Source organism: Aulonocara sp. 'chitande type north' Nkhata Bay, linkage group LG6, assembly GCF_057382095.1.
Source record: "Aulonocara sp. 'chitande type north' Nkhata Bay isolate Kocher_YH1m ecotype deep benthic linkage group LG6, A_spYH_male_GT1.1, whole genome shotgun sequence".
Taxonomy (NCBI): Eukaryota; Metazoa; Chordata; class Actinopteri; order Cichliformes; family Cichlidae; genus Aulonocara; species Aulonocara sp. 'chitande type north' Nkhata Bay.
The window spans coordinates 29424537-29450141 of record NC_141349.1 but is presented as its reverse complement, the minus strand read 5'-3'; the positions used below and the strand labels follow the sequence as shown (position 1 = coordinate 29450141).

Below are 25605 nucleotides of genomic sequence, written 5' to 3'. Positions count from 1 at the left end.
GTCCAAATCTACTCCTTCCCACATTCCGTCCTCAGAGACCACACAGTGGGAATGGATCCTACCCACAAATCCAAATTACCCACCACATATCACCATTAAATTTAGGTCTCATTGAGCAAACCAAAAGCCATATGACCACATAATTACAGTTTGCCGAGCTAATTTACTAGCAAATCTTATTGGAGTTTTTTTTTATTTTCAGAGCCTTTTATGTAATTGGGTGTGTGGTCTGTAAAAAGATGAAAGCCAGTGCAAAGCACCACTAAGCAGATCAATCACAAAACCAAAGCTTGTGAAAGATATCAGAGAAAGGCAGTCCCATCAAGGCATCAGCACACAGGTTCTCTAAAGTCTATTGAGCTGATGAAACTGAGAAACTTTGTTCTCGTATTTTGGTATTTTAGCTACTTGTCAAAAAAATAAATAAAATTAAATACCACCACAATAAAGCGTGCTGTACCAGGGATGCAACTAAAAAACAGCCACGAGAAGCCAGGGAAAGTTAACAACATAACCTCATCTCTTCCTGTTAAAGTAAATATCACCTGGCCCACACCAGTTAAAATCTTACACAAAATAATGACTCTACCTAAAGATTTGCTAGTTATCATGTCTGCCTCACAGCACTGTCAACCTACAATGGTGTAAAACAGTGGTTCCTTAAAACCACAAGACGAGGCAGTCTCACAGAATGAGGCAATCCCCTGAGACTCCCATGTTAGGGGGCCCGACTTCAGCAATGAAATATATACTTAAAGCCTGGTACAAATCATTTTCAATGTAATCTTTGTATATTATTAGCGCATTTCCTAGGAAGAGTAAGGGGAGGGGCATATTAGGAGACAGTGAGAGAGAAGGAAAGCAAGAGGACGAAGGTAAGAGAATGGTTTGGACATGTGCAGAAAAGTGATATTGGATATACTGGACAAAGGATGTTGAAGATGGAGCTGCCAGGCAGGGGTAAGAGAGGAAGGCCTAAGAGGAGATTCACAGATGCTGAAAGAGGACATGCAAACAGTTGGTGAGACTGAAAGAATGAAAGTGTGAGATGGAGGCACATGATCTCTGTGGAGACTCCTAAAGGCAGAACCTCACAGAAGTATCTGACAGGTATATGTGACAGCTTTGTGCAATGGCGCCATACAGATGTAGCTTGCTAAATAGCAATGGCCAAAATATCATTGAGGATTTATAATATGGAATCCATGACATCCATGTATATCTTTTATATACAGTGGTGGTATCAAGCTCTTTCCGTAACTAGCAGAATACGCTGTGTAAGTATACAGTATAGAGTACACTATGTCAATTGCTAGTAATAAACTTGCTCTTTCTGTTTCCATCATTTGCGCGTGAGTGCGTGCCAAATGTGTAATCAACAGTGCAAAGCAAGCAAATCCATTAACGAAAAAGAATTAGCTATGAACTTAAGCACCCTGTCAAAATGGTAGGCACACAGACTTTCCTCCGAGTGACAGCACCAGGGGAGGTCATACAGGATGTACAAAGACTCGCTGAAAGTTAGTGACCGGTGGCATATCATCAAAGCAGAGACCAGAGCCTATGACCTCTCAGGTCAAGAACACAGACAAGAGAATGAGGATTCATTATTTGTAATTGGGCAACCAGAGGTGGAAATTGTACTAAAAAAACTCTCAAAGAGGACAAGTTACAAAATGAAAGGCAGCGTGATCTGAGCAGGATGTTCATCAATCAGTGATGCTTGGTTTGCTTCTTCTGACACTGACCGAGAAGTGACAGAAATTTTCGGTGAACAAATATTCCAAAGTGGGCGGAGAAGTAAATAAAGTACTACATCAAGCACTACTGTGATCAAAATATGTTAAGATAAAATGAGATCTTTGAAAGCGGGACAATATGTGATTAGTGATTTTTGCACTATTCACTTTCTTAACCCTTTATCCCGTTTATAATAACTTAACATGCCTAATGTTACCTGGAGGGTTCAGACTCTGTAATATCGCCCTTGAAAGTTGCATTTAGCTGCTTCTCTCTGGTTAGCAGGTCATCAATGAGATTCTGCCTCCTGTCAGCTTCAGACTGCATTCTGATGAGGTCATGATAAGGTCACACAAAAAATTTGCAATGCTTTAACCACTTTTGATGAGCAGGGACAAGTTATGTTTCTAAAACTTAAGCGTGTTGCATTATTGAGGTCATTTTCTAAGCACTCTAATGCCCCCTATTGGAACACCTCTGCCAATGTAAGCAAAGCAGGCTCTTCACAGTTCCAAACTGAAGGATACATGCGGCGAGACGAGGATGCCCGCAACAAACCCTCCTTGAGCTGAGCGATATTTTGTTTCAGCTTCTGAAGTGAAGCCCGTAGCGTCATGTTTATCTGAAAAGACAGAAGATAAGCTCACTACTAAGAACAATCAACAAGACAATAGGAATGTGAAGGCAATACTATTGTAATTATGAGGTAAGAGGCTACCTTTGCAGGGTTCCCCCCCGTTCTCTGTTGTCTGTTCCGTTCATGGATGTTTTCAGCTATTTCCTGTGCCAAGCGGCAAGTGGCATCGTAATTTTGTAACCTGCAAATGAAAAACGAGAATTAAAAACTTGAACTGCAACATCATCAAGTAGCCAAAGATGAAGTAGCAAAACTAAGATTAAAACTAAGCATTTTAATATAATCATGGATTTCATATATTTATTTTTTATAGTACTTTTCATTACAAGTAAACTTTGTGTGTTTAATATAAAAGATAAAAAACATGATGCTTTGTGTAATGGTTGTATTACTCCAAAACCAAACTGAATTTAAACTTTCGATCAACATCCTCACAGTGTAACAAATGTTGCTTGGCTGAGAAGTCATTCGCAAATCTTTTTGGGTCCCTGCGTCAATATTGCACAGAATTTTTTCCCCCCACACACTGGGCTAAGAAGATGTTACCTGTTACACAAATGGAAGAACTGCATATGCATATATAACAGATACTCAGGAGACGGGGGCCTTTCCATCAATGATAAATACCTCTACTTTTGAACTGACACAAGAGGATGTGGAATTTTCTTTATATATCTTGATTATGCTTCCTTAATATCAATACTGTTGTGAAAGTCAGAATGTCTTTGATGAAAAAGTGTTTGCCCCCTTTCCTGATTTTTATTTTTATTAATTTTTTTGCATATTTGTCACACAGGTTTCAGATCACTAAACAGATGCACTGTATTTTAGTTTCGGGCAACTTCTTGTTTGAACCTTTTTTTGTGTGTAGGATGTAGCAAATGAAAAATAAATAAATAAAATATTTCTAAACTTAAAATGTATATTTTAATCATGAAAATAATGATTAAAGCATAAAACTGTGCAAACTAAAAATTAACCTATTGAACAATGGATCAAGTGAAGACTTTGGATGACGTATTGCCTTAATCGAAAAGCATGAGCTAAATGGCTATCAGAATCATTGTTATTAAATATTATTATTTAATATTACTGTAGCTTATAAAGCGTCAGAAACGCAGCACAAGCTTTGGTTTTATCATGTGACATTTTTAGCATTCCTTTTCCCCCATTCTCTAACGCTATTTGATTTGCTGTTATAAGTAGACCTGACGACGACGACAACAACAACAAATTGTTTTCTAATCCGAATCTAAAACCACCAAGCTACTTCTCGACACACGAAGCGATTACTTTTTAATCACGAAACAAAAATACATGTTATTTTATTTGGCTAATCTTCGTAGCTACCACTTTCGCTAGCTATATTCAAAGTAGTTACAATGCGTAGAAATAATATTTGTTGTCCTTAAAAATACGTCTGAGTCATTTTACTTTTGCATTCAAGACAATGACTTACCAGGCGTCCTGAGACATTATGATAAAAGTCAGCTATTAACCCAAGTTTGAACTAACTATCCGGCTGTAATCACCAGCAGCCTGCTTCTTGTTTTGACGAAACGTCACTACGGTAGGCGACAGGGACATATTTCCCAGGACTTCTACAGAGTGCGCATTGTAATAGCATAATGCTGCCCTCTATGGGTTAGGATTTGCTGTTAATTTTTGACTCACAGGTCAGTTAAAGTGTAGAAATTTCAGGGCTGCTCGACTAACTATTTGGGAATTTCAAACGAAAAAAAACAACACTTCAAGCAGAAATAAAGACTCATGGGAAAGCCTTAGACATGGATGACCTACAGTAAAATATAATTTAATATAATTATAAGATGTGATTTCAATTTTCCAAATTTAAAAAAAATCTGGATGTGTGCCTATGACTTTTAGATTGAGCTGCCTCAGCCTAGTCAAAACAACATTATGTTTATCATCAGCCTCTCTCTCCTTTGACTAAGTGCCTATTCCTCTTTTCAGTGTTTCCCTGTTCAATCTCTGTTTTTTCCTTGCAAATGCTGATTGATTCACTTTTGTTCTAGCAGAGTTCTCAGTTAATCATAGCTTCCTTGACAACAATGTCTTATCCAACTTATCATAAATGTAGTAGTTCTTTTATTCATTAGAACAACCAAGGATAAATGTTTTTGTTTATAATCTATCAGACCAGATCCAACTGTTTTATTACAATAAGGAGAGCGAGATTCTTATTCTTACCTATAAATTCCCAATAATCCTCCAAAAAACACTCCAAAGAAGCTGCATATAGCAGGGGAGGGGGGGGGGGGATGTTTTTAATTAATTTATTTTTATTTTGCTTTTCATACATTCAAACACCAAGAAATGGGAAGATCTTGATACAGCAGCAATATAAAAAGATTTGAAGGATACCTTTCCTCTTGAAGCCAAAGGCCACAAAGTTCCTTTTAGACATGGACATTTTTGATTGTCATTAACCATTCCACTGTCAAAATTTTCCACTCTTCCAGCAGAAACCACCCCCATGGTCTTGGTTTTACAGAAAACAAGTGAAGGCTGCTTAAAATGAGTTTTTTTATGCAAGTTAAAGCCAGAATAGTCTAATAGTAAACTTTTGAAAGAACAGCATTTCATTTCACAAGTCTATAAATCTTTCATAAAACTTGTACAGACACATTATTATGAGTGACTCTCAAAGATGAAAACAAATGACAGCAGTAATCATTTAAACACAACTTTGAATCGCTTTTAAAGGCTTACAGAAATAGTAGCTAAAAATCTTTCTCCTAAATACTTAAAACAGACCTGCAAAAGCAACTTACATAAACATCCAAGTAAAAAAAATCTACAACTGTTACCACAAAATTTATAAAACATCAACAATATTGTAATGATAGTCAACATCAAACACCAAAGTGATACGTGTTCATGCTTAGTTTGTTATTTTTACCCTGCAGTAATTTTCTTCTTCTGTACAGAGATGTAGGAAATATGTCAGCCTTAAGAAGAGAAATGCACTTTTGATTGGAGTGTAAGAGTGGCACCATGCATGTAATCTTCTAAGTGACTCGTCACTTTTGTAAACAGCAGCAAGGCACAACAAAGGAAGAAACACCACCTGCTAATTTACACAGTCTATGTCACAATATGGCAAGATTATTCAGTTTGAAGGACAAATGTATTTCTGCTCTGTTCATTTCTCATACGACACAGGTGTTAAATCTATGCTTATTTAAAAGATGTTGTTTTTTTCACATCTGATAATCTGAGAAAAAACATCATGCATGTTTTTTGGCAAGGAAAGTTTCAGAGTTTGTTTTTCAAGTCCATTCCATTATGTGCCGACACATAGAGTAAGTACTTGTAGAGGTTTTATGTTTTATACCCAAACAACGGTTGTGTTTAGATGAAAATATGTTGTGTTCAATAATAGTCTTTGGAAGATTTCTTGGAATAGATTCTACTGGCATTTCAATGCTTGAAGTATGTGAAGTAATTTCAAAGAAAAAGCCATGTCTAGGACATAATTGCTCTCTTATTTCTGAACATGTTGACAAGAGCAAACCATTTCAAAGACTTTCAAGGAATGTGATGTTCAGTGTTCAAATACATTTTGGTCTCGTAAGCAATTTAATTAAATTTATTGTGAAATCCTGATAGTTGCACATTTTTAAAACAGATTTCTTTTTTTGTTTGTGTGTGTGTGTGTGTGTGTGGGGGGGGGGGGGGGGGTCAGCTATGTGATCTGGAAATGTAAGGTCTTGTTTTATGATTCTGATCATGGGGGCACTTGGGTTCCAGACACTGATTGCTTCTCAGAAAGACACAGTGCCAAAGATATAACCGGTAAAACAATGGAACTTTTCACTTTCAGTGCCTGAATTCACCAACAACAAACCATGTAGAGCTCACATGACCAAAGCCCACAGGCCTATATAAAGTCCGGATCCTCAGATTGTGCAGCTAGCAACAGGAGAAACATTACCTTCTAACCTATTTTTCAAGGAATAATAGGAATTGAGATGATTCATGTTTCACGGACACCAGAATTCTTCAATTGTGGAAACATGAATTTATTCCCAGATGCATTCTCTGACCACAATCTGGAATCTATGGCTAGTAGCAGAACCAGACAAAGGTCTCACTCCTATTACAATGCAGGGGGGAAAAAGCCTTATGGTGTGGACACACAGAAAGAAGAAACCTGTTTAAGACCTCGATCTAGGTGTGTATTCATAATTAACTATGCTTTTACTCTTATATTATCAAAATTAGGTTACTGGCCAGATAACCAAATACTTCTAATTAACCAGATTTGTGGGGGGGTTTTTCTCTTCTGACTTGAATTACTGAACTACATAATTAATATTGAATTGAATGTCTTTAAAAGGTCTTTTTACAGTTATGAGACATCGGAGTTATGCTCAGAAGATGACATAAGACACTTTACAACCTCCCCTACGTCAAAACAGATGCAAAGCTCACTGCCAAAGTATCAAGCAACCAAAAAGGAGGAAAGAGACGGGGATGTGTCGGTTGTTGAGTTCACCTCTACGAAGTCAAAGCATAAACCAAACAAGCAATCACCCTCTAGAGAAACTTGTGGTAGTGAAATAATGTTTTTAAAGTTGGATATGGATTTTAAAAGCAAAATAAATAAAATGAAAATCTACAATAATAATAATAATAATAATAATAAAGTTACATGTGTATGTTTTGGCTCAGGCAGTAAATGCCATCTCAAGCAAGTTTCCATGATGACCATCTCTGAAGCAGACAACTGGGAGATTTGTTCCAGCTCTGGGATGAAGTATGGGCAGTTTGTGGACTGGGAGAAAATTGATCCTGAAGCTGCAAAGAAATATCAACAAATCCTACGGAGTGAGCACCAGCAGCTTAAAACTATGGCTCGGGAAGGATTTTGGGCCATGCCACACACACTAAGGGCCAAAGCTTATTATCACATCATCCACAGCATCAATTCTATGTATGTGTTTGTGGCAAGTAATGGAACCACTGTGAGCATTTTTACTGAAATCTGCTTGAACCAAATTTTTGACTGTGTATTGATTTTATATATCTGCAGAAGGGCTGTCACTCCAGACAGAGATGTCTACTATGAACTGACTAAGAAGCTATTTGGAGAACAAAAACATAGTAGCCACCCAGTGCCGAAGTATATGGAAGATGGAGAAATACCAAGGTAATATTTTGTGATACTGCAATCTCACTTCATAGCTGACAAACTGTCTTAATGATGAGCTTTTTGTCTAATTGGCATTGATTTTGCTAATTTTGGCTACGTTTATTAAAAGCATCCACAAGACTAGCAACATATATCAGAAAAAGTTTACATTCTAGTATTATTATACTTCTGCACTGCAGTAAATGTGACCAAATCGGTCATTGCTTCCTCTGTTCTTTTCCAGATACTGTCTCAACAAAGCAGGCCTGAATTCTGCAAAAAAAGTTCTTCTTTGCCTCGGAAAATACTTCATAGACATGAACTTCTGCCCCATTCTACCCGCCCTGGTCTCCCTCATCCTCCACTTCAGCGAGGATGAAGCTGAATGTTTCTACAGTGTGTCCCGACTTATCTGCTACAATGATCCCAACAAGCGCTACATTGACCAGACTTTCCTCACCTACCGTGCGTCCTGTATGACCTTTGGAGACCTTGCCAACAAATGCTGCAGAGGCATTCGCAAGCTGATAGCCAGCTCCCACCAGAACCTGTTTGAGTTTTACTCTGACTGGATCATGTGGATATTTGCTGACCTTCCGTTCACATATGCCATTAGAGTTCTAGACGTCTACCTACTGGAGGGCTACAAGGTCCTCTACAGGTTTGTTACTGCTGCCGCATTTCAACAAATAAACAAAAAAACTTAGTCCTAAATATGTCATTTCTTCTGCCATATCAGTTACTCTGAGAAAAAAACCAAACATACAGACAAAACAATTCAATAAATGTGTTTTATAATTATTCTTTGTAGGGTTGCTCTGGCTTTGCTTGACCTCTATAAAGTATCAGTGTCATCTCGAGTGGCAGATGTGGAAGACTTCAGAACAGACATGAAAAGATTTGTGCAAAATGTAGCTCGCCACTGCACGGCTGAGAAGCTCCTAGAAAGAGCCTTCAAGATTTCAGTACCCACAAGGAGAGACCTTAACCTACTGTTCACTGCCAATAAAGAGTCACTCATACTAAAAGGTGTCAGCATAGACCAGAAAAGGTGGGTTAATACTGACATTGTCATGAATCAGATGACGAATGGTATATTTGTATGTAATAAAGGATTAATATACACAAACTTAGTAGTATTGAATATTCCATTCCAACTAATATGAACCCTGTTTTCACATATGTTTCCAAAAGGCTACCAGTAGAGACAGTGGATTTCAACAACTTTCGTTCCAGTGTTGTAACAGGGACGGAGATGAGAGTCATCTGGGCCTGGATACCTGAGCGCTTTGCCCTCTTCAGTCCCTTCAGGTTGTTCAGCACAGCTGAGCATGAAAGGACTCTTGCTTCGTAAGTAACCTTTGTTCTGCGCTTCAGTCCCACTCGGCAACTACCTAAAAAAAGAGGCGTGAATCATGTAGAGGAGTATTTATATCATATCGCAATAGCTTTAATAGTGTTTACTTTGTATCAAATTAATATCTGTTGAACTTCGCGTCCCTGCAGTGAAAAACAATTTTCTTTTGTAACTGTCAGCAGGTGTGTTTTTACTATCAACATTTAGAGACAAATACTGTTTTTTTCCCCCTGCGTTTAAACAGTGCTAAAACTTCTCTCTGATTTAACATGAAATTTAAATAAAATAGGTCTTTGCTCTTGAGGGGCAATTGTATGCCAGTTTGGCATGTATATAATGTTGTTGTGCATTTATAAAAACAAAAGGTGTTTTGTATATTTTTATTTCATACAGATTCTATTCACATGTGGAGGGACATGAACCATCTGTCATGATTATTAAATCTGTGGATGAAGAGGTAAAACTATAAAAGAATCAATATTAGGATACATTTTATTTAACATGTTAAATGAGCCTCAGAATTGATCCTTATGCTTCTATAATGGTGAGATTTAGCCGACGCAGTAAGTTTTGTATGCCATTGACATGATGTAATTTCTCTTATCTTAGGTATTTGGTGCCTTCTTGTCAACTGATGTAGCAGAAAGAAGAAAACAAGACTCAGAGGAACTTGTATACTTTGGAACTGGGGAGTGTTTAGTTTTCACGGTGAGCTTTCTTCTTGTTGAATTCAACTTACCTTAGATTTAGATTGACCATGTATGGGTTTCTTTATGTTAATATAGAGCAATGCCTTTGACACTGCAAGGCGTCAAACAAGATTTGTGATTACTGTTTCAGCTCCGTCCCAACATGGAGCTCTACCAGAGATCTATGGTCAATATTATGAGCCCAAGAGCGTCTCCTGAGAAACTTCGAGGCAGTATTAGTGCTTCCCCTCAGGCGTCAACTAATGGCAACATCCCCTCCAGCACAACTCTGACCTGTCCTGCTGAGACACTGCAAAATCCCAGCTATCTGATGGTCACTGCACCAGTGGAGGAATCCATGTCTGCTAAACAGCCCAAGAGGCCTAAGGAGCAAGAGGCCTCCAAGTTCATAGCAGGCGATGACAATCGGCTTATTATTGGTGTGTTAGTGAAACATACAATAGATTGGCCTTTGAAGGAACCTTTAATATATTGTGTGACAGGGAAGCTGCGAGTACTCTGCTCATATCTATGTGTCTTCTTTCAGGTGGTGATGGAGGTCATGCTCTCTGCCTGCAAAGAGACCTACAAGGGGGTTACACAGAGCCGTGTGAAACTTTTAAGAGCATTGCACTCTGCAAGAGAGACTTCAAGATCCAGTCCCTGGAAGTGTGGGGCATCCAGAACTCCATTTCCATTTCTCATTGTTTTCCTTCTAAGTGAGTTAGAGAAAACAGCACTGACTATTTTTGGTAAAGACTGAAAGAGTTTTTCCTTCAAAGCATTTGGGTGATTTTGATTGATATGCAGCTTACAGACATTTCACACTTGTCCTGTGAAATGCTAAATTGTGTATTTTTTTTGTATAGTTAGGTGAGATTTATTTTGTTAATCAAAGTTTATTTGTACAGATCTGGGTCACATACAATGTCTTAGTGAACGTTACAATCCAGGAAAACAAAGCTTGTAATCTCAGGGCAGCTCCGAAGGAACACAATGACGCTCGTTTTGGTGCATATACTCACTTTTCTGTGATGAATCGAGGATAACTAGTTTTATAATACTCTGTAATAACTAAAGCACTACATTCACTAAAGGATAATATTTGTAAACACGCTGTTAAAATTGCAACTGCATCTGGTTTTAATTGGGAAAACACTAACCTGCAGTATTTTATAAGATCTATGTCCACTGTTAAATTGTATATTTTGATTGTGCAGTTTATTTAGATTTGATGTACAGTTGTACAAAACATCCCTTTTAAAATCCTTTATTTGCTATTCCTCTCAGTTAAGTAATTTATTCAGATAAGTGTTTTATTATTAACATGGCTGCATTTGTAATGGGATTGAAAGCAAATAACGTTTTTTAGTTATTTATTTATTTATTTTTTACTTAAGTCTTTTACTTAACATTGTCAGCATTCCTGTTAAAAAAACGAATCCTCTTTTGCTCCTCTTACAACATTTATACTTTAAAAAGAAAAAGAAATTCTGCTTTAAAGCTCCTTTACTTATATTCGCAAAATGATCTGTATATTATATCGTTTCTACCTGCAAAGATTATTTCTTAACATTAAGAAACTTGCTGAAGCTAGTCTCTGTAGCTTTATGGAACCATTTGGAGTGACATGCGAAAGGAGTGGATTACGTTTTCTTTGTTTAGTGATAACAGAAAAAAAAGAAAAAAAACTCTACTAAAGATAGATATAATGTAAAAAAAAACTCAAGATGTCTGGTTGCCCTTATATCCATTTTGGAGAACCTTTGGTATTTGTGTTCATTTAGCTTCAACAACCTGTTTTTGTTGTATAAATAAATGTAATGAAATCAAAACAATAATAATTTTTAAGAAAGAAAGAAAGAAAGAAAGAAAGAAAGAAAGAAAGAAAAGGAAACGATGGCTCTCAACGTCAACATTTACCACGATCTGAGCGAGCCCCTGCTGGACATCTGACTGAACCGCAAATCTGTTAACCGCAAAGAAAAAGCACCGGTTCTTGAAAGTACGTGAGCAGTTGAAGGCACCATGCAAGAGAAAGAGCATCAACCCCAAATTGCTGCGCCGTGTTTAGCAGTCCGTTGCTTACTATGATGGGGCTTATGGTCATCTTCTTATGGCTACCAGTGCATCATGGAGTTAAGGGAAATGAAATGACAGAAGGAAAAGCAAAGGAAGCTACAAAGAGACCGTTGATGGATATGGATATCAGTGTTAGTAGGACCGACATTGAGAACAGAATAAGGCACAAAAATGAAAGAAATGTGACAAAAGCAATGGGAGGAGGAGATGAAAGAGCGATGGTTTAACAAAACAAAAAGGAAAATATGAGAAATGAGAAGCACAGGAAGCAGAATTTCGGTCCACACGCCATACCAGTTGGTGGCGTAATGCATATAAAGAAGAAGAAGCAGTCCGCGGCTACGAGCTGTCCTTTCACGCGAAGAAGTTTTCGGTTAAAACTGTGGATAGAGGACGTGGTAAGCTTTCTCTTTTACGGATTATTAGAGAAGTGGGCCTGAATCTTGTTTACGCCTCCGAGGCTGTGCTGCGTGGTTAGCTACAACGTTAGCGACAGTAGCTAGCAAACGTTGTAAAAGTGCGGCTGTTGTGTTTGTATTTGTATACCGTTGTGACAATGCGTTAACACTACCCTCGAGTTTAATTATAACCCCTTATCGACAATCGTTAACCACGCCGGTGTCGGTTTCGCTGCAAGTGGACGGGTTAATGCTCGAGCGGCCACACAAACATTCTAGCAAATCTGTGCAAAAGCACAGATATTTTTTTTTGTATAGGTAAATAAACAACATGTTAGCTTTCAGAACCAGCACTGACCACTTTCAGTTTCACGTGCATCTTTAAGTTTAGTTTGAGGATATTGATACATACTTTGAGCGTTAAGGGTTGTTTAGTGTTGTTTTCCTTCCACCGTCTTGATACAGACACTGGGTGTGTGCAGCACACTGGACTGTTTAACCCACTGCATACATGCTGCTTATCTTTTATGCTGCTCATGTTTTAGATGGCATGCTCAAAATTTTGGCGTGAACAAAATGCAAGCACGGACCAACTAATAGTGACTAGTAGTGCCACACTCTACCTGAGTATTTTTGATGCTGTAATGTAGTTAAGGGGTGTTTCCAGCTAGTGCTTTCTGTTTGTGCTAGGAGGGGGCAGTTCGTAATACAATTGGAGTTTTAAAAAAAATGGTACTAGCAAGGCAAGGTGTACCTGATAAAGTGTGTGGTGAATGTAGATTTGACGTAATTTAGCGATAGTATCTGTTTTGCATAGTTTGCCCACCACTGATAAGAAGATCTATTTTTTTGTTTTTGTTTTTTGTAGAATTGTAAAATTTCCCCCCAAACTTCCAACCAACTAATCATTAGTTAACCACATAAACAAGTCACAGCCAGTTAGTCAGGAAGGTCCAATTAAATACAATAAAGTGTTTCTGATGCCTATGTTTTTACAAACTCAAACACCAAATCACTTGGATTTCAAGTGGGATAACTTCAGTTCAATTAAATTTTATTTATATAGCGCCAAATCACAACAACAGTCTCCTCAAGGCGCTTTGTATTGTAAGGGACACCCTACAATAATCAAATGACCCTTTGTGAGCAAGCATTCCTGACAGTGGGAAGGAAAAACTCCATTTTAACAGGAAGAAACCTCTTGCAGAACCAGGCTCAGGGAGGGGCGGCCATGTGCTGCGACTGGTTGGGGTGAAGGAAGACAGGATGAAAGACATTCTGTGGAAAAGAGCCAGAGATTAATAACAAGTGTGATTCAGCAGATAGGTCTATTAACACATGTTGAGTGAGAAATGTGACTGATAAGGAAATACTCAATGCACCATGGGAATCCCCCAGCAGTCTACACCTATTGCAGCATAACTAAGGGAGGATTCAGGGTCACCTGATCCAGCCCTAACTATATACTTTAGCAAAAAGGAAAGTTTTAAGCCTAATCTTAAAAGTAGAAATAGTGTCTGTCTCCCAAATAGGGCTGCCACAAACGATTATTTTGATAGTCGACTAGTCACCGATTATTTTTGCGATTAGTCGACTAATCAGATCATCATCCACTGGACGTAAAACTACAGCTTATATAACTATCATTAGCTTACAGCTTTAAGCTTTTAAGGTGCTAACTAAAAATAAAGACAAGATGATAGTTTATTCAATTTTAATGAAATTTGCAGATTGTTTCGGTAAAGTTTAATAAACTCCTTGCTATCTAAAATATAACAGGACACCGGGGTATATTCTCCAGCATCTCACACTTCTGATAATCAGCTGTCTGCTTGACGTTTATTCAGCTGTGTAAAAACTATAACTTTAATCTCAGCCAAACCGATTTACTCAGGAACAAATAAAATACTAAAAAAAAAAAAAAAAAAAAAAAAAAAAAAAAAGGCCAAACAACAACATTTTTAATTTATCTAAGTGACTCATATATATTTAACCTGAGTCGCGAAAGACGGCGGTGGGTTTGAAAACAATTTGCCGGGAGTCCGGTGTTCTCATGGCGCTAGTGACCTAGCCCCCAGCTAGCTATCGAGCTAGTGGGTAACAGACGTCTCCGAAAACTGAGCCGATATTTGAGGTTTACACAGCTACATTCTCGCCTGAAAATATGTTAAACGTTTATTTTGTGACCCAGAAAGAATAATAAGAGTAATATTAAAACTAACTAGCTACCGCCATTGTTGGAAACTAAGCTGGGCCGCGCTATGAATTCTGGGACACAGCTACTTCTTCTTCTTCGGGGTTTAACGGCAGCTGGAATCCTTGTACATGCAGTGCTGCCATCTTCTGTTTCAGTCCGTTATTACACTCTTAAATCCTGCTATTATTCCTGCGTCTTTTGCGATCTTACAAAGCTTCAAACGACACGTCGACTATTAAATCAGTCGTCGACGATTTTGATAGTCGACGTAATCGTGACTAGTCGACAAATCGTGGCAGCCCTACTCCCAAATCAAACTGGAAGCTGGTTCCACAGATGAGGGGCCTGAAAATTGAAGGCTCTTCCTCTCATTCTACTTTTAAATACTCTAGGAACAACATGTAAGCCTGCAGTGCTAGAGCGAAGTGCTCTAATGGGGTGATATGGTACTACAAGGTCATTAAGATCAGATGGGGCCTGATTATTTAAGACCTTGTATGTGAGGAGCAGGATTTTGAATTCAATTCTGGATTTAACAGGGCTAACTTGACAGTTGTTCATCTGAAATAGCTCTCCATTAAGACTTTTATATTAGCTGTATCAATGCTTATTGTTCCCTTTCCACATCAGTTTTGTTTGAATTTCCCTGGATGTGTCTAATGAGTCCTTTTGGTCTCAGACATTAGCTACAGTACGAGTTTGCATCGTGGAAACTGTAATAGTAAATGTCCAATATGTAGATATATTGTGTATTTGTTCCTTAACTGTTTATGGGTTGTACATCAACAGGCTGCAGCAATGGGCCCAGATACCACACCTGTCCCTAAAACAGAATCTGCGGAGGAAAGTATGTATTGAGGGTATTTTGCATGTTTCTCCCCTTTTGATCAAAATTTGTGTAATAAATAAGTTCACTTTTTTAGTTCTAAAAAGCCTGGTTCCTTATCCAACTGAATTCGGTGGCATACAGTGCATGTGGAACAGAACAGAACTAAGCTCCACTGAACATGAATTACATATGTGTAATAGGGCTGGGCCATATTATACCGTTCACGGTAATACCGGTATAATGTTAGGCAACGATAGGAAAATGAAATATCACAATAGAATATGAGTAAAACGCGCATGCGCAGTGCCTTTGTTTTCATACGCACATGGCCGATTGTTGAGTGAAACAGATGAACCACAATTGGTTTGTAAAAATGGTGCAACTTCAGTGATGTGGAACTGGTTTGGTGTTTGTCCGTCAGATACACGACAAAGCACATTTTTTTGCAGAACATGCAAGCGGCTGTCGTTATTGTCGTATTTGTCGGACTAAGATGCTCTTAAATCTGGGAGTAATCTGGGTCCTAAACTCCGTATACTTCAGGTCAAACGAACACTGCAGCATCACTGAGAGTTAAAAACTGTCTAAATTATTTCATCTTTAATAAAACGATCAGCATTGCTGCTTTACCAGGTGTAACTATGAAGTTTAACTTCCAGGCATCCATGAAAACAAAATTTATTACATTTAACGGAGTTAGAAGTTAGCAGGAAGCTAGCGGATGTTAGCTCGCTAGTTTCGCTAGTTACCTAAGCATGATATAGCATGTTCTGACTGAGAGATTTCTGAAAAAGATCAAACGTACAGCTCTGCTATCACTTCCAACATAAATGAAGACAGGAAACTAAACAGCAGTGACGTTTGTAGGGTTACTGAAGTTGGGCTAGCTGGTATATAATGATGTGCTACGTGATCGCTAGCGACACAGCTATGTTAGCATAACATAAACAGTGAAGCTGGAGGACGAACACTAACACTTTTCCACTTATAAAAATTAACGTGAAGGTTCCTGATAGTTAGAGACAAATGCAATCGCATGGCAGGATGCTGTAAACGGACCAAACTAAAGTCAGGAGAACAACTGAGATAATCCATCCACAATACGAGGTTAGTCATTAATATACTGCAACAACATGGGAATAGAGCAGCTGCCAGAGAATTCAACATTAATGAATCAATGGTACAGAAGTGGAGGAAGCAAGAAGAATGAGTTTAATAAAGTTTGATTTATCTGACTGCTTTGTTTCGCTTAATGTGCCTTATAATCCCGTGCACCTTATGGTCCAAAAAATACGTACTGCACACCGCAGTTTAATGTTGCAAAGCACCTCTTTTTAACTTCAGTGGATATTATACATGGTTATGCTCAGGATGTGTCAGCCCATTTCTACTGGAAATGCCTTTTGGTTAAACTTTCAGCAAGGAATTTGCATTTGCACTGTTACATTTTTATAAAGCTTTAATGTACATAAAAACCAGCTTCTTGTTTAAGTGAAAATAAATGATAGGTTGTCTTTTTGCGCTAGTAATGTTGTGGAGTTGTATTTTCTCTCGCATCAATTATATCGTCAGTTATATTGTTATCGCAAATTTTCAAATATATATCGTGATAAATATTTTTGGCCATATCGCCCTGCTCTAATGTGTAACATGGTAAAAGTCAATCATTGTGTTTTGCTTACTGAGATTTGCTAAGTCACTTCAGTCAGTAACACACTCAAATTGTGTTTTTAATGTGATTCCTCTTCAGATCCAGAAATAGTGGTGGTGAAGATAATCTCAGACTCAGATTCCAGTGATGCTTCAGTGATCACCGAGCCAGAGAACTCCAAACAGCCACAGAGCAACACATCAGACAAGTGTTACCCTTGCACTGTCTGTGGCAAGATATTTGACAGACCGTCAAAGCTGGAGTGGCATAAACCTGTACACACTAGCAAGCCCAAGACTCTTCATAACTGTGAGCATTGTAATATAAGCTTTACAAAAAAAGAGACGCTGATCCGACACCGGAATTGCCACAGTAGGACTAACAAGCACCCCTGTCCCGACTGTGGAAAAGTGTTCAATAGACCCTCAAGGTTAGAGAGGCATAAACGCACACACACAAAACAACCCAGGGTACCTCATCAGTGTTCATACTGCATGAAGACGTTCAGAAAACTTAACAAACTCATTCGTCACAAGCGTATGCACACTGGAGAGAAGCCTTTCACCTGTTCGGTCTGCGGTAAGGGATTCTCCGAGTCAGGTCACTGCAAAGCACACGAAAAGACACACGAGGAGCAGCCAGAAAAACCTCACAGTTGTGCGGATTGCGGGATGTGTTTCTTCAAGGCCTCGGCGCTTCGTAGACACTTCCTCTCCCACACAGGAGAGAAGCCTTTCAAATGTACCTTATGTGAGAGCTGCTTCTCTCGCTCTGAGGGACTGAAAAGGCACATGAGGAGCCACACAGGGGAAAGACCATACAAATGCATTATCTGTGGCAAGCAGTTTTATTCTCGCCAGGATTTGAATATTCATGGATTGACCCACACAGGGGAGAAGCCACATCTTTGCCCTGTGTGTGGTAAAGGCTTTTCACAGCTGGGCAACATGAAAGAGCATGAACAAAATGTTCATATTAAGTCAGAAAAATATATTTGTAATGATTGTGGAGCAACGTTCTCACGAAATGCGTCACTGACAAAGCATCGGCGGACACATACTGGAGAGAGACCCTATCTGTGCCTCATCTGCGGCTGCAGGTTTAAATGGAGCCATTCTCTCAGCAGACACCGGAGGTCACACGCACACAGACAGATGGCTGGGGACACATCCAAAGAAATACTACGTTTTGAAGGACCTTCAGAGAATCCCGACAGTGTAACGTAAAAGTTGAGTGTTTATTAAAAGCACATTTCCTCTTCATTTAGTTTTGAGAGAGGAAGAAGCTCATTTCTGTTCTATTGACAAGTTATTAAAAGTTCTTGTGATGATTCACCTTTCTGCTTTCATTGCTGACTGTCCACTAAAATTCTTTTTAAAAATCTCAGTTAGGACAGGGCACCAGGTCTGCTCTGTTCACAGTTCACTGTTATGACATGTGGTGTGGTTAGCGTTTAAGAATATTTCATAGTTCTTTACCAAAGGACAAGGAAATACAGTTGCCCTACCAAATGGCTGGAAAGTTTCTCTGGACCAACAGTTATATCAGTACAAAATTTTGTATGGTGCAGTGCAAACCAGGATGTAGCTAAGTATTGCTTCTTTCTGCAGTTTATAAAACAAAGTGTACTTTCTTTACAAAGTAATTGTTACCTAATTTGCCATCATAATAAGTGCCAAATATGCAGATTTAAAAAATTTAAATGAACATAGAACATTGTTAGATTAGATCTAGAACATATATATGATGTAGTTGTGTAAACCAATGATTTTTATCTTGTGCATGATAGCTTACTTTCAATAAAGATACATATTGTCACATACTGCGATTATCTTTGTAGTAATTTCAGACAATAAACGTTCAATGTTTTTATACTGATAATCAGTAAATATGCTGAAATATATTTTAAATAGAAAGTATACCTGGGTTCGAACGGGAGGCTGTTATTGGCTTTAACGGTAAGTTTCTCCCCCCCCCCCCCCCAAAAAAACTTAAATTAAGTTTCTGATACGACAGCTGAAACGTCTGGAGTGGCACGCTCAGTACTGTACAAAAATTTGTACAGTAAAATCTCTAAAATATATCTTACATATTTTACAAGAACAGGAACGTTTCTGTCATTTAACTGAAATTCAAATTTTATTTGTCACACACGCAACCCCATACACAGTATGACATGAGGTCAGATGCCTGTAGCTGTGCAGTGCCCAACCATTAAATGACAGTAGGTTTACAGTAAGATATACAAATTTACAGGTTACTACAAAATTTAAAGCTTTAACTTAGAAACAACTGGGGGGGGGGGGGGACTTGAGCATTGGGACCTGCAGTGTGAACGTTACAATCCAGGTAAACAAAGCTTGTAATCTCAGGACAGCTCTGAAGGAACACAATGATGCTCTTTATGGTGCATATACTTACTTTTATGTGATGAATTGAGGAGAACTAGTGTTATAACACTCTTTAAAAACTAAGACACTACATTCACTAAAGGATCATATTTGTAAACATGCTTTCAAAATGCATCTGTATGGTTTTAATTGTGTATTTTGATATTGTAGTTTATGTAGATTTGATACACTGTTATACAAAACATCTTTTGACTTCCTTTGTCGTTTGCTAATTATAACAGAAATTTCTGGTACAACTTCGCCTACTTCCAAGGTGCATGGAGAGGATGAAAGAATTCACAATGCAGGAACTCCAGCAACACTTAGGGGAAGATGACCAACGCGTTTCGGCTTGTGGCCTTCATCAGGGTCATCATTTGCTAATCTCCTCAGTAAAGTAACTTATTCAGATACATGTTTTATTATTAAAATTATGTGGCTGTAACTGTGATGGGACTGAAAGCAAGTACAACTTTTTATTATTATTATTATTTTATTTTTTATTAAACTTAACTCTGGTTTGGAAATTCTAAAATTATCAGCATTTCAATTATAAATGAATGTCTTTAGCTCATATATCTATCTATCTATCTCTCTCTCTCTATCTCTCTCTCTCTCTCTCTCTCTATATATATATATATATATATATATATATATATATATATATATATATATATATATATATATATATATAGAGCTGCAAAGATTATTTCTTAACATTGAATAATTTGCTGAAACTAAGTAATCTCTGTAGCTTTATGGAACCATTTATAGTAATGGGAGTGACATCTGAAAGGAGAATATAGTTTTCTTTGTTTAGTGATAACGGGGGAAAAACTACTACTGATAGATATAATGTGAGTAAAAAGAAAAAAATCCTCAACATGTCTGGTTGCCTTTATTTCTATTTTGGAGAGCCTTTGGTATCTGTGTTTATTTGGCTTCAACAACCTGTGTGGGTTTTTTTTTTTTTTTTGTATAAACAAATGAAATGAAATCAATTTTAAAAAGAAAAGCAAGTGACGCCTCTCAACGTCAACACTGTCCACGATCTGAGCTCGCCCCTGTTGGACATCTGACTGAACCGCAAAGACAAGAACCCGTTTTTGAAAGTACGTGGGTACTTGAAGGCACCATGCAAGGGAACGAGCATCAACCCCAAATTGCTGCGGCTGGTTTAGCAGTCCGCTGCGACTAGCTGTCCTTTCGGACGAAGACGTTTTCACTTAAAACTCTGTAGATAGAGGCTGTGGCAAGCTTTCTCTTTTACGGATTATTAGAGAGGTGGGCCTGAATCGTGTTTGCGTCTCCGAGGCTTGTACGGTGTGGTTAGCTAAAATAGCAGCGTTAGCGTTAGCGACAGTAGCTAACAAACGCTGTAAAAGTGCAGCTGTTGTGTTTGTATTTGCATGCCGGTGTGACTGTGTTAACGCTACCCTTGAGTTTAATTATAACCCCTTATTGGCAATCGTTAACCGACGCTGCAAGTGGACGGGTTAATAATAGTCGACACACAAACATTCCAGCAAATCTGTGCAAAAGCACAGATATTTTTTTTGTAGAGGTAAATAAACAACATGTTAGCTTTCAGAACCAGCACTGACCACTTTCAGTTTCACGTGCATCTTTAAGGTTAGTTTGAGGATATTGATACATACTTTGAGCGTTAAGGGTTGTTTAGTGTTGTTTTCCTTCCTGCCTCCTGAGACAGACCTTGGGTGTGTGCAGCACACCGGACTGCTTAACCCACTTCATACATGCTGTTTATCTTGTATTTTACAGAGGTGGTCAGACAAATATATTTTGTAGTTTGGATCTAATTACCACTGCTGTATGCTTAAACAGATAAGTGGCTTAGTATTCTTTGTATTAAATTTAAGACATATGAAACATATAGTATGTAGAGCCTTGAAAAATACTTGGAAAGAGAATCTTATTGAGGTGTTTAGGCACCGAGACAAAAATGTGCTAAACTGTTCATGATCTCTCAAATATGAAATACAATGTGTGGTTTTTAAACAGATTAATTAAAACGTCACTTCACTCAACAACACCGGGAGAAGAAGCTGTTAACCTGTTGCTAATAATCAAACATTCGTGTTTGTGGGCTTAAAAGAAAGAAATCATTACGCTACAGACATGTCAACAGGAACTTGATATAACCAGTGTGAATGCACGACGCTTTAAATGTGGTCGCAGATGGACTACAGCAGCAGAAGTAGCATCTCCTATACATCACAGGAGATGCCACTCCTGTGATGTATAAAAAGTTCCAAAAATGTGACCTGGTCTGATAATATCAGCACCAGCATTTGTGCTAGGAGGAATTGCTGCAGTTCTTAATACAATTGGAGTTAAAAATGGTACTAGCAAGGTGTACCTGATAAAGTGTCTCGTGAATGTAGATTTGAGGTAATTTAGCGATAGTATCTGTTTTGCATAGTTTGCCCACCAGGGAGCACTGATAAGTAGATTTTTCAACTAACTTCCAACTAACTAATCAGTAGTTAGCCACATAAACAAGTCACAGCCAGTTAGTCAGGAAGGTCCAATTAAATACAATAAATTGTCTTTTGCCACAGGCTTACACAAAAGTCTAATTGCTGATGCTTATGTTGTTGTTGTTTTTTACAAACTCAAACACCAAATTACTTGGATTTCACAGGGATAACTTGACAGCTGCTCATCTGAAATAGCTCTCCATTAAGATTTTGTATTAGCTGTATCAATGCTTATTGTTCCCTTTCCACATCAGTTTTGTTTGAATTTCCCTGGATGTGTCTAATGAGTCCTTTTGGTCTCAGACATTAGCTACAGTACGAGTTTGCATCGTGGAAGCTGTAACAGTAAATCTACAATATGTGATATTGTGTATTTGTTCCTTAACTCTTTATGGGTTGTACATCAACAGGCTGCAGCAATGGGCCCAGACACCACACCTGTCCCTAAAACAGAATCTGCAGAGGAAAGTATGTATTGAGGGTATTTTGCATGTTTTTTTCTCCCTTTGATCAAAATTTGTGCAATAAGTAAGTTCACTTTTTTTGAAGTCCCGTTGAGCATGGATTAAATATGCAGGGCTCTAGACTAACTTTTTGCCACAGTTGTACTGGTGCACCTAACTTCTTTTCTTAGATGCACCAGCACAAAGTTTAGGTGCACTCAAACTTTACAACCGCATCGCTTAACACAGCAGCTTTACATGTTCACTTTTTTTTTTTGTTAAATTGCTGTCCATACAGACAATACTGATTTGTAAATGATTAACTAACAATCTTGCCAACACAAAGTTCTTTATTTGGAGCACATTTCTACAAGAAAGATAAGTTACCATAAGGACCATAAGGCGCACCAGATCATAAGGCGCATTAAGCAAAACAAAACAGTCATATAAGTCAAACTTTACTCCAGTCATTCTTCTTGTTTCCTCCGCTTCCACACCATTGATTCATTAATGCTGAATTCTGTCGCAGCTGCTCTATTCTTATGTTCTACTGCATGACTGATAGAGTTTGAAATCCGCTTCATAAGCATGTCTCTTAACAGGTGCCATTTTGGGGTCCTTATATACACACAATACGGTAATATTATGTGTGTACGTATTACTCTGCGAGGCTCATCAGTACGGTAGCTCCAACAATCCATCAAGCGGTGCAGCTTCATAGCTTACCAAAGTCGTACTAAAACATTTTGACAGATTCGCAGTCAATAAGCACAACCAGAATTCATACATAAGGTGCACTTTTGAGAAAATGAAACGTATTTTTTGGACCTTATAGTCCAAAAGATACGGTACTGCTTGTACTTAAAGTGCTTCACTGAGCTGAAATTGAAACTTAAAATATCTCAAGCTATATAAAATAAAACAAAGTCAAAATTAAAAATGCCTCAAAGGCTTCAAATTTAACATCTCAATATCTGAACATCTTACCATGGGCATGGGCATCTGAGAGGTTCGCCCATGATTATCTCTGATTGGTTTGACCACAATATGGGCATTCTGTGTGTCTGTTATTGACCATACTTTTTACTTTTACTTTTTACTCGAACAGCTGGTCACACTGGTACGACCTAGGATTGTTTTTAGTTGCTCCATTGAGAAATTAGGTTGCATTTGCGACCTAATTTCACACTCTAGAGCCCTGATGTGTGTAACACGATAAAAGTTCATCATTGTGTTTTGCTAACTGAGATTTGCTAAGTCACTTCAGTCAGTAACACACTCAAATTGTGTTTTTAATGTGATTCCTCTTCAGGTCCAGAAATAGTGGTGGTGAAAATCATCTCAGAATCAGATTCCAGTGATGCTTCAGTGATCACCGAGCCAGAGAACTCCAAACAGCCACAGAGCAACACATCAGACAAGTGTTACCCTTGCACTGTCTGTGGCAAGATATTTGACAGACCGTCAAAGCTGGAGAGGCATAAACCTGTACACACAAGGAAGCCCAAAACTCTTCATAACTGTGAGCATTGTAATAAGAGCTTTACACAACAAGAGAAGCTGATCCGACACCGGAATTGCCACAGTAGGACTAACAAGCACCCCTGTCCCGACTGTGGAAAAGTGTTCAATAGACCCTCAAAATTAGAGAGGCACAAACGCACACACACAAAACAACCCAGGGTACCTCATCAGTGTTCATACTGCATGAAGACGTTCAGCAAACTTAACAAACTCATTCGTCACAAGCGTATGCACACTGGAGAGAAGCCTTTCACCTGTTCGGTCTGCGGTAAGGGATTCTCCGAGTCAGGTCACTGCAAAGCACACGAAAAGACACACGAGGAGCAGCCAGAAAAACCTCACAGTTGTGCGGATTGCGGGATGTGTTTCTTCAAGGCCTCGGAGCTCCGTAGGCACTTCCGCTCCCACACAGGAGAGAAGCCTTTCAAATGTACCTTATGTGAGAGCTGCTTCTCTCGCTCTGAGGGACTGAAAAGGCACATGAGGAGCCACACAGGGGAAAGACCATACAAATGCATTATCTGTGGCAAGCAGTTTTATTCTCGCCAGGATTTGAATATTCATGGATTGACCCACACAGGGGAGAAGCCACATCTTTGCCCTGTGTGTGGTAAAGGCTTTTCACAGCTGGGCAACATGAAAGAGCATGAACAAAATGTTCATATTAAGTCAGAAAAATATATTTGTAATGAATGTGGAGCAACGTTCACGCGATACAAGTCACTGACAAAGCATCGGCGGACACATACTGGAGAGAGACCCTATCTGTGCCTCACTTGCGGCCGCAGGTTTTCATGGAGCCATTCTCTCAGCAGACACCGGAGGTCACACGCACACAGACAGATGGCTGGGGACACATCCAAAGAAATGCTAAGTTTTGAAGGACCTTCAGAGAATCCCGACAGTGTAACGTAAAAGTTGAGTGTTTATTAAAAGCACATTTCCTCTTCATTTAGTTTTGAGAGAGTTTGTTCTATTGACAAGTTATTAAAAGTTCTTGTGAAGATTCACCTTTCTGCTTTCATTGCTGACTGTCCACTAAAATTCTTTTTAAAAATCTCAGTTAGGACAGGGCACCAGGTCAGTGCTAGAAGATGTGTTTGCTGAAGTCTGTATTAATTGGAGTACAGCAGCAGTTAAAATTTTGGATGTGCCTAGAATATCTACTTTTTGATCTCACAGCTCAGTGTAGGTCTGCTCTGTTCACAGTTCACTGTTATGACATGTGGTGTGGTTAGCGTTTAAGAATATTTCATAGTTCTTTACCAAAGGACAAGGAAATACAGTTGCCCTACCAAATGGCTGGAAAGTTTCTCTGGACCTACAGTTATATCAGTACAAAATTTTGTATGGTGCAGTGCAAACCAGGATGTAGCTAAGTATTGCTTCTTTCTGCAGTTTATAAAACAAAGTGTACTTTCTTTTAAAAATGTTTGTTACCTAATTTGCCATCATAAGTGTCAAATTTGCAGATTTTGCATTTACAGCCAATTACAGTATTTTTTTCAGTAGTTAATTCTTTACAACATGGTTATGCTCTTCTAAATTAGAGTAAAAAAGAAAAATGAACTGCACTATTTTCCTCTGGGCAGGACCTGCAGTGATGTCACAGTGGCCAGAGGTACTCCACTCTTGAGTGCAGTAGCATATTTAAGCTTGTACAAGTTGTGGAAAAAAAAATTAAATGAACAAAGAACATTGTACTTTTTAAGTTTTTATATCAGTATAATTTTATATTAGATGTACAACATATATATAATGTAGTTGTGTAATCCAATGATTTTTATCTTATTCATGCACGATAGCTTGCATTCAATAAAGATACATTGTGATGTACTGTGATGAACTCTGTAGTAATTTCAGACAATGGGCATTCAATGTTTTTGTACTGATAATCAGTAAATGTGCTGAAATGTATTTTTATTTGTTCTGTTATGTCCCAGATTCTTCTGTGACATGTTTACTTGTGAAATGAGAGAATTTTAAGTTTTTTGTATAATGCCAGTATA

The 25605-nt window shown here is 38.3% G+C and overlaps 4 protein-coding genes across 9 annotated transcripts in view; 3 read left to right on the top strand and 1 right to left on the bottom strand.

The window, feature by feature from the left end:
- stx8 (syntaxin 8) overlaps window positions 1-3967 on the bottom strand; it is a 44945-nt gene extending 40978 nt beyond the window's left edge. For both annotated transcript variants that reach the window (XM_086296185.1, XM_086296186.1), the window contains exons 1-4: window positions 3837-3967; window positions 2459-2558; window positions 2268-2362; window positions 1958-2068 (exon numbers count right to left, since the gene is read on the bottom strand). In XM_086296185.1, the coding sequence (XP_086152311.1) occupies window positions 1958-2068; window positions 2268-2362; window positions 2459-2558; window positions 3837-3853 (323 nt within the window). In that variant the 5' untranslated portion in view covers window positions 3854-3967. The remainder of the gene's footprint in view (window positions 1-1957; window positions 2069-2267; window positions 2363-2458; window positions 2559-3836) is intronic.
- A 2405-nt stretch (window positions 3968-6372) lies between these two features.
- Window positions 6373-11410, top strand: LOC147328057 (TBC1 domain family member 24-like). The gene is made up of 11 exons (XM_086296182.1): window positions 6373-6575; window positions 6741-6955; window positions 7076-7337; window positions 7437-7553; window positions 7780-8196; window positions 8347-8586; window positions 8730-8885; window positions 9286-9349; window positions 9502-9600; window positions 9733-10021; window positions 10129-11410. The coding sequence occupies exons 1-11, from the start codon at window positions 6373-6375 to the stop codon at window positions 10302-10304; spliced, it is 2238 nt and encodes a 745-aa protein (XP_086152308.1). The 3' UTR covers window positions 10305-11410.
- Window positions 11411-11523: 113 nt separating this feature from the next.
- LOC147328056 (uncharacterized) lies at window positions 11524-18556 on the top strand. Of its 3 annotated transcripts, none has more exons than XM_086296179.1 (3): window positions 11524-12061; window positions 15048-15105; window positions 16838-18556. In XM_086296179.1, the coding sequence occupies exons 1-3, from the start codon at window positions 11909-11911 to the stop codon at window positions 17962-17964; spliced, it is 1338 nt and encodes a 445-aa protein (XP_086152305.1). In that variant the 5' UTR covers window positions 11524-11908; the 3' UTR covers window positions 17965-18556. The 3 variants fall into 3 exon arrangements, with proteins under 3 accessions (XP_086152305.1, XP_086152307.1, XP_086152306.1); XM_086296181.1 differs by lacking the exon at window positions 11524-12061 and adding an exon at window positions 12162-12180; XM_086296180.1 differs by lacking the exon at window positions 11524-12061 and adding an exon at window positions 14641-14659.
- A 1709-nt stretch (window positions 18557-20265) lies between these two features.
- Window positions 20266-25595, top strand: LOC147328055 (uncharacterized). Of its 3 annotated transcripts, XR_015129913.1 has the most exons (4): window positions 20266-20412; window positions 22040-22097; window positions 23385-24676; window positions 24789-25595. XR_015129913.1 is itself a non-coding variant. In XM_086296177.1 (3 exons), exons 2-3 carry the CDS (start codon window positions 22049-22051, stop codon window positions 24509-24511), a joined length of 1176 nt encoding a protein of 391 aa, XP_086152303.1. In that variant the 5' UTR covers window positions 20266-20412; window positions 22040-22048; the 3' UTR covers window positions 24512-25593. The 3 variants fall into 3 exon arrangements, 2 of the variants coding, with proteins under 2 accessions (XP_086152303.1, XP_086152304.1); XM_086296177.1 differs by having other exon boundaries at window positions 23385-25593; XM_086296178.1 differs by having other exon boundaries at window positions 20266-20760; window positions 23385-25593.
- Window positions 25596-25605: the final 10 nt, after the last annotated feature.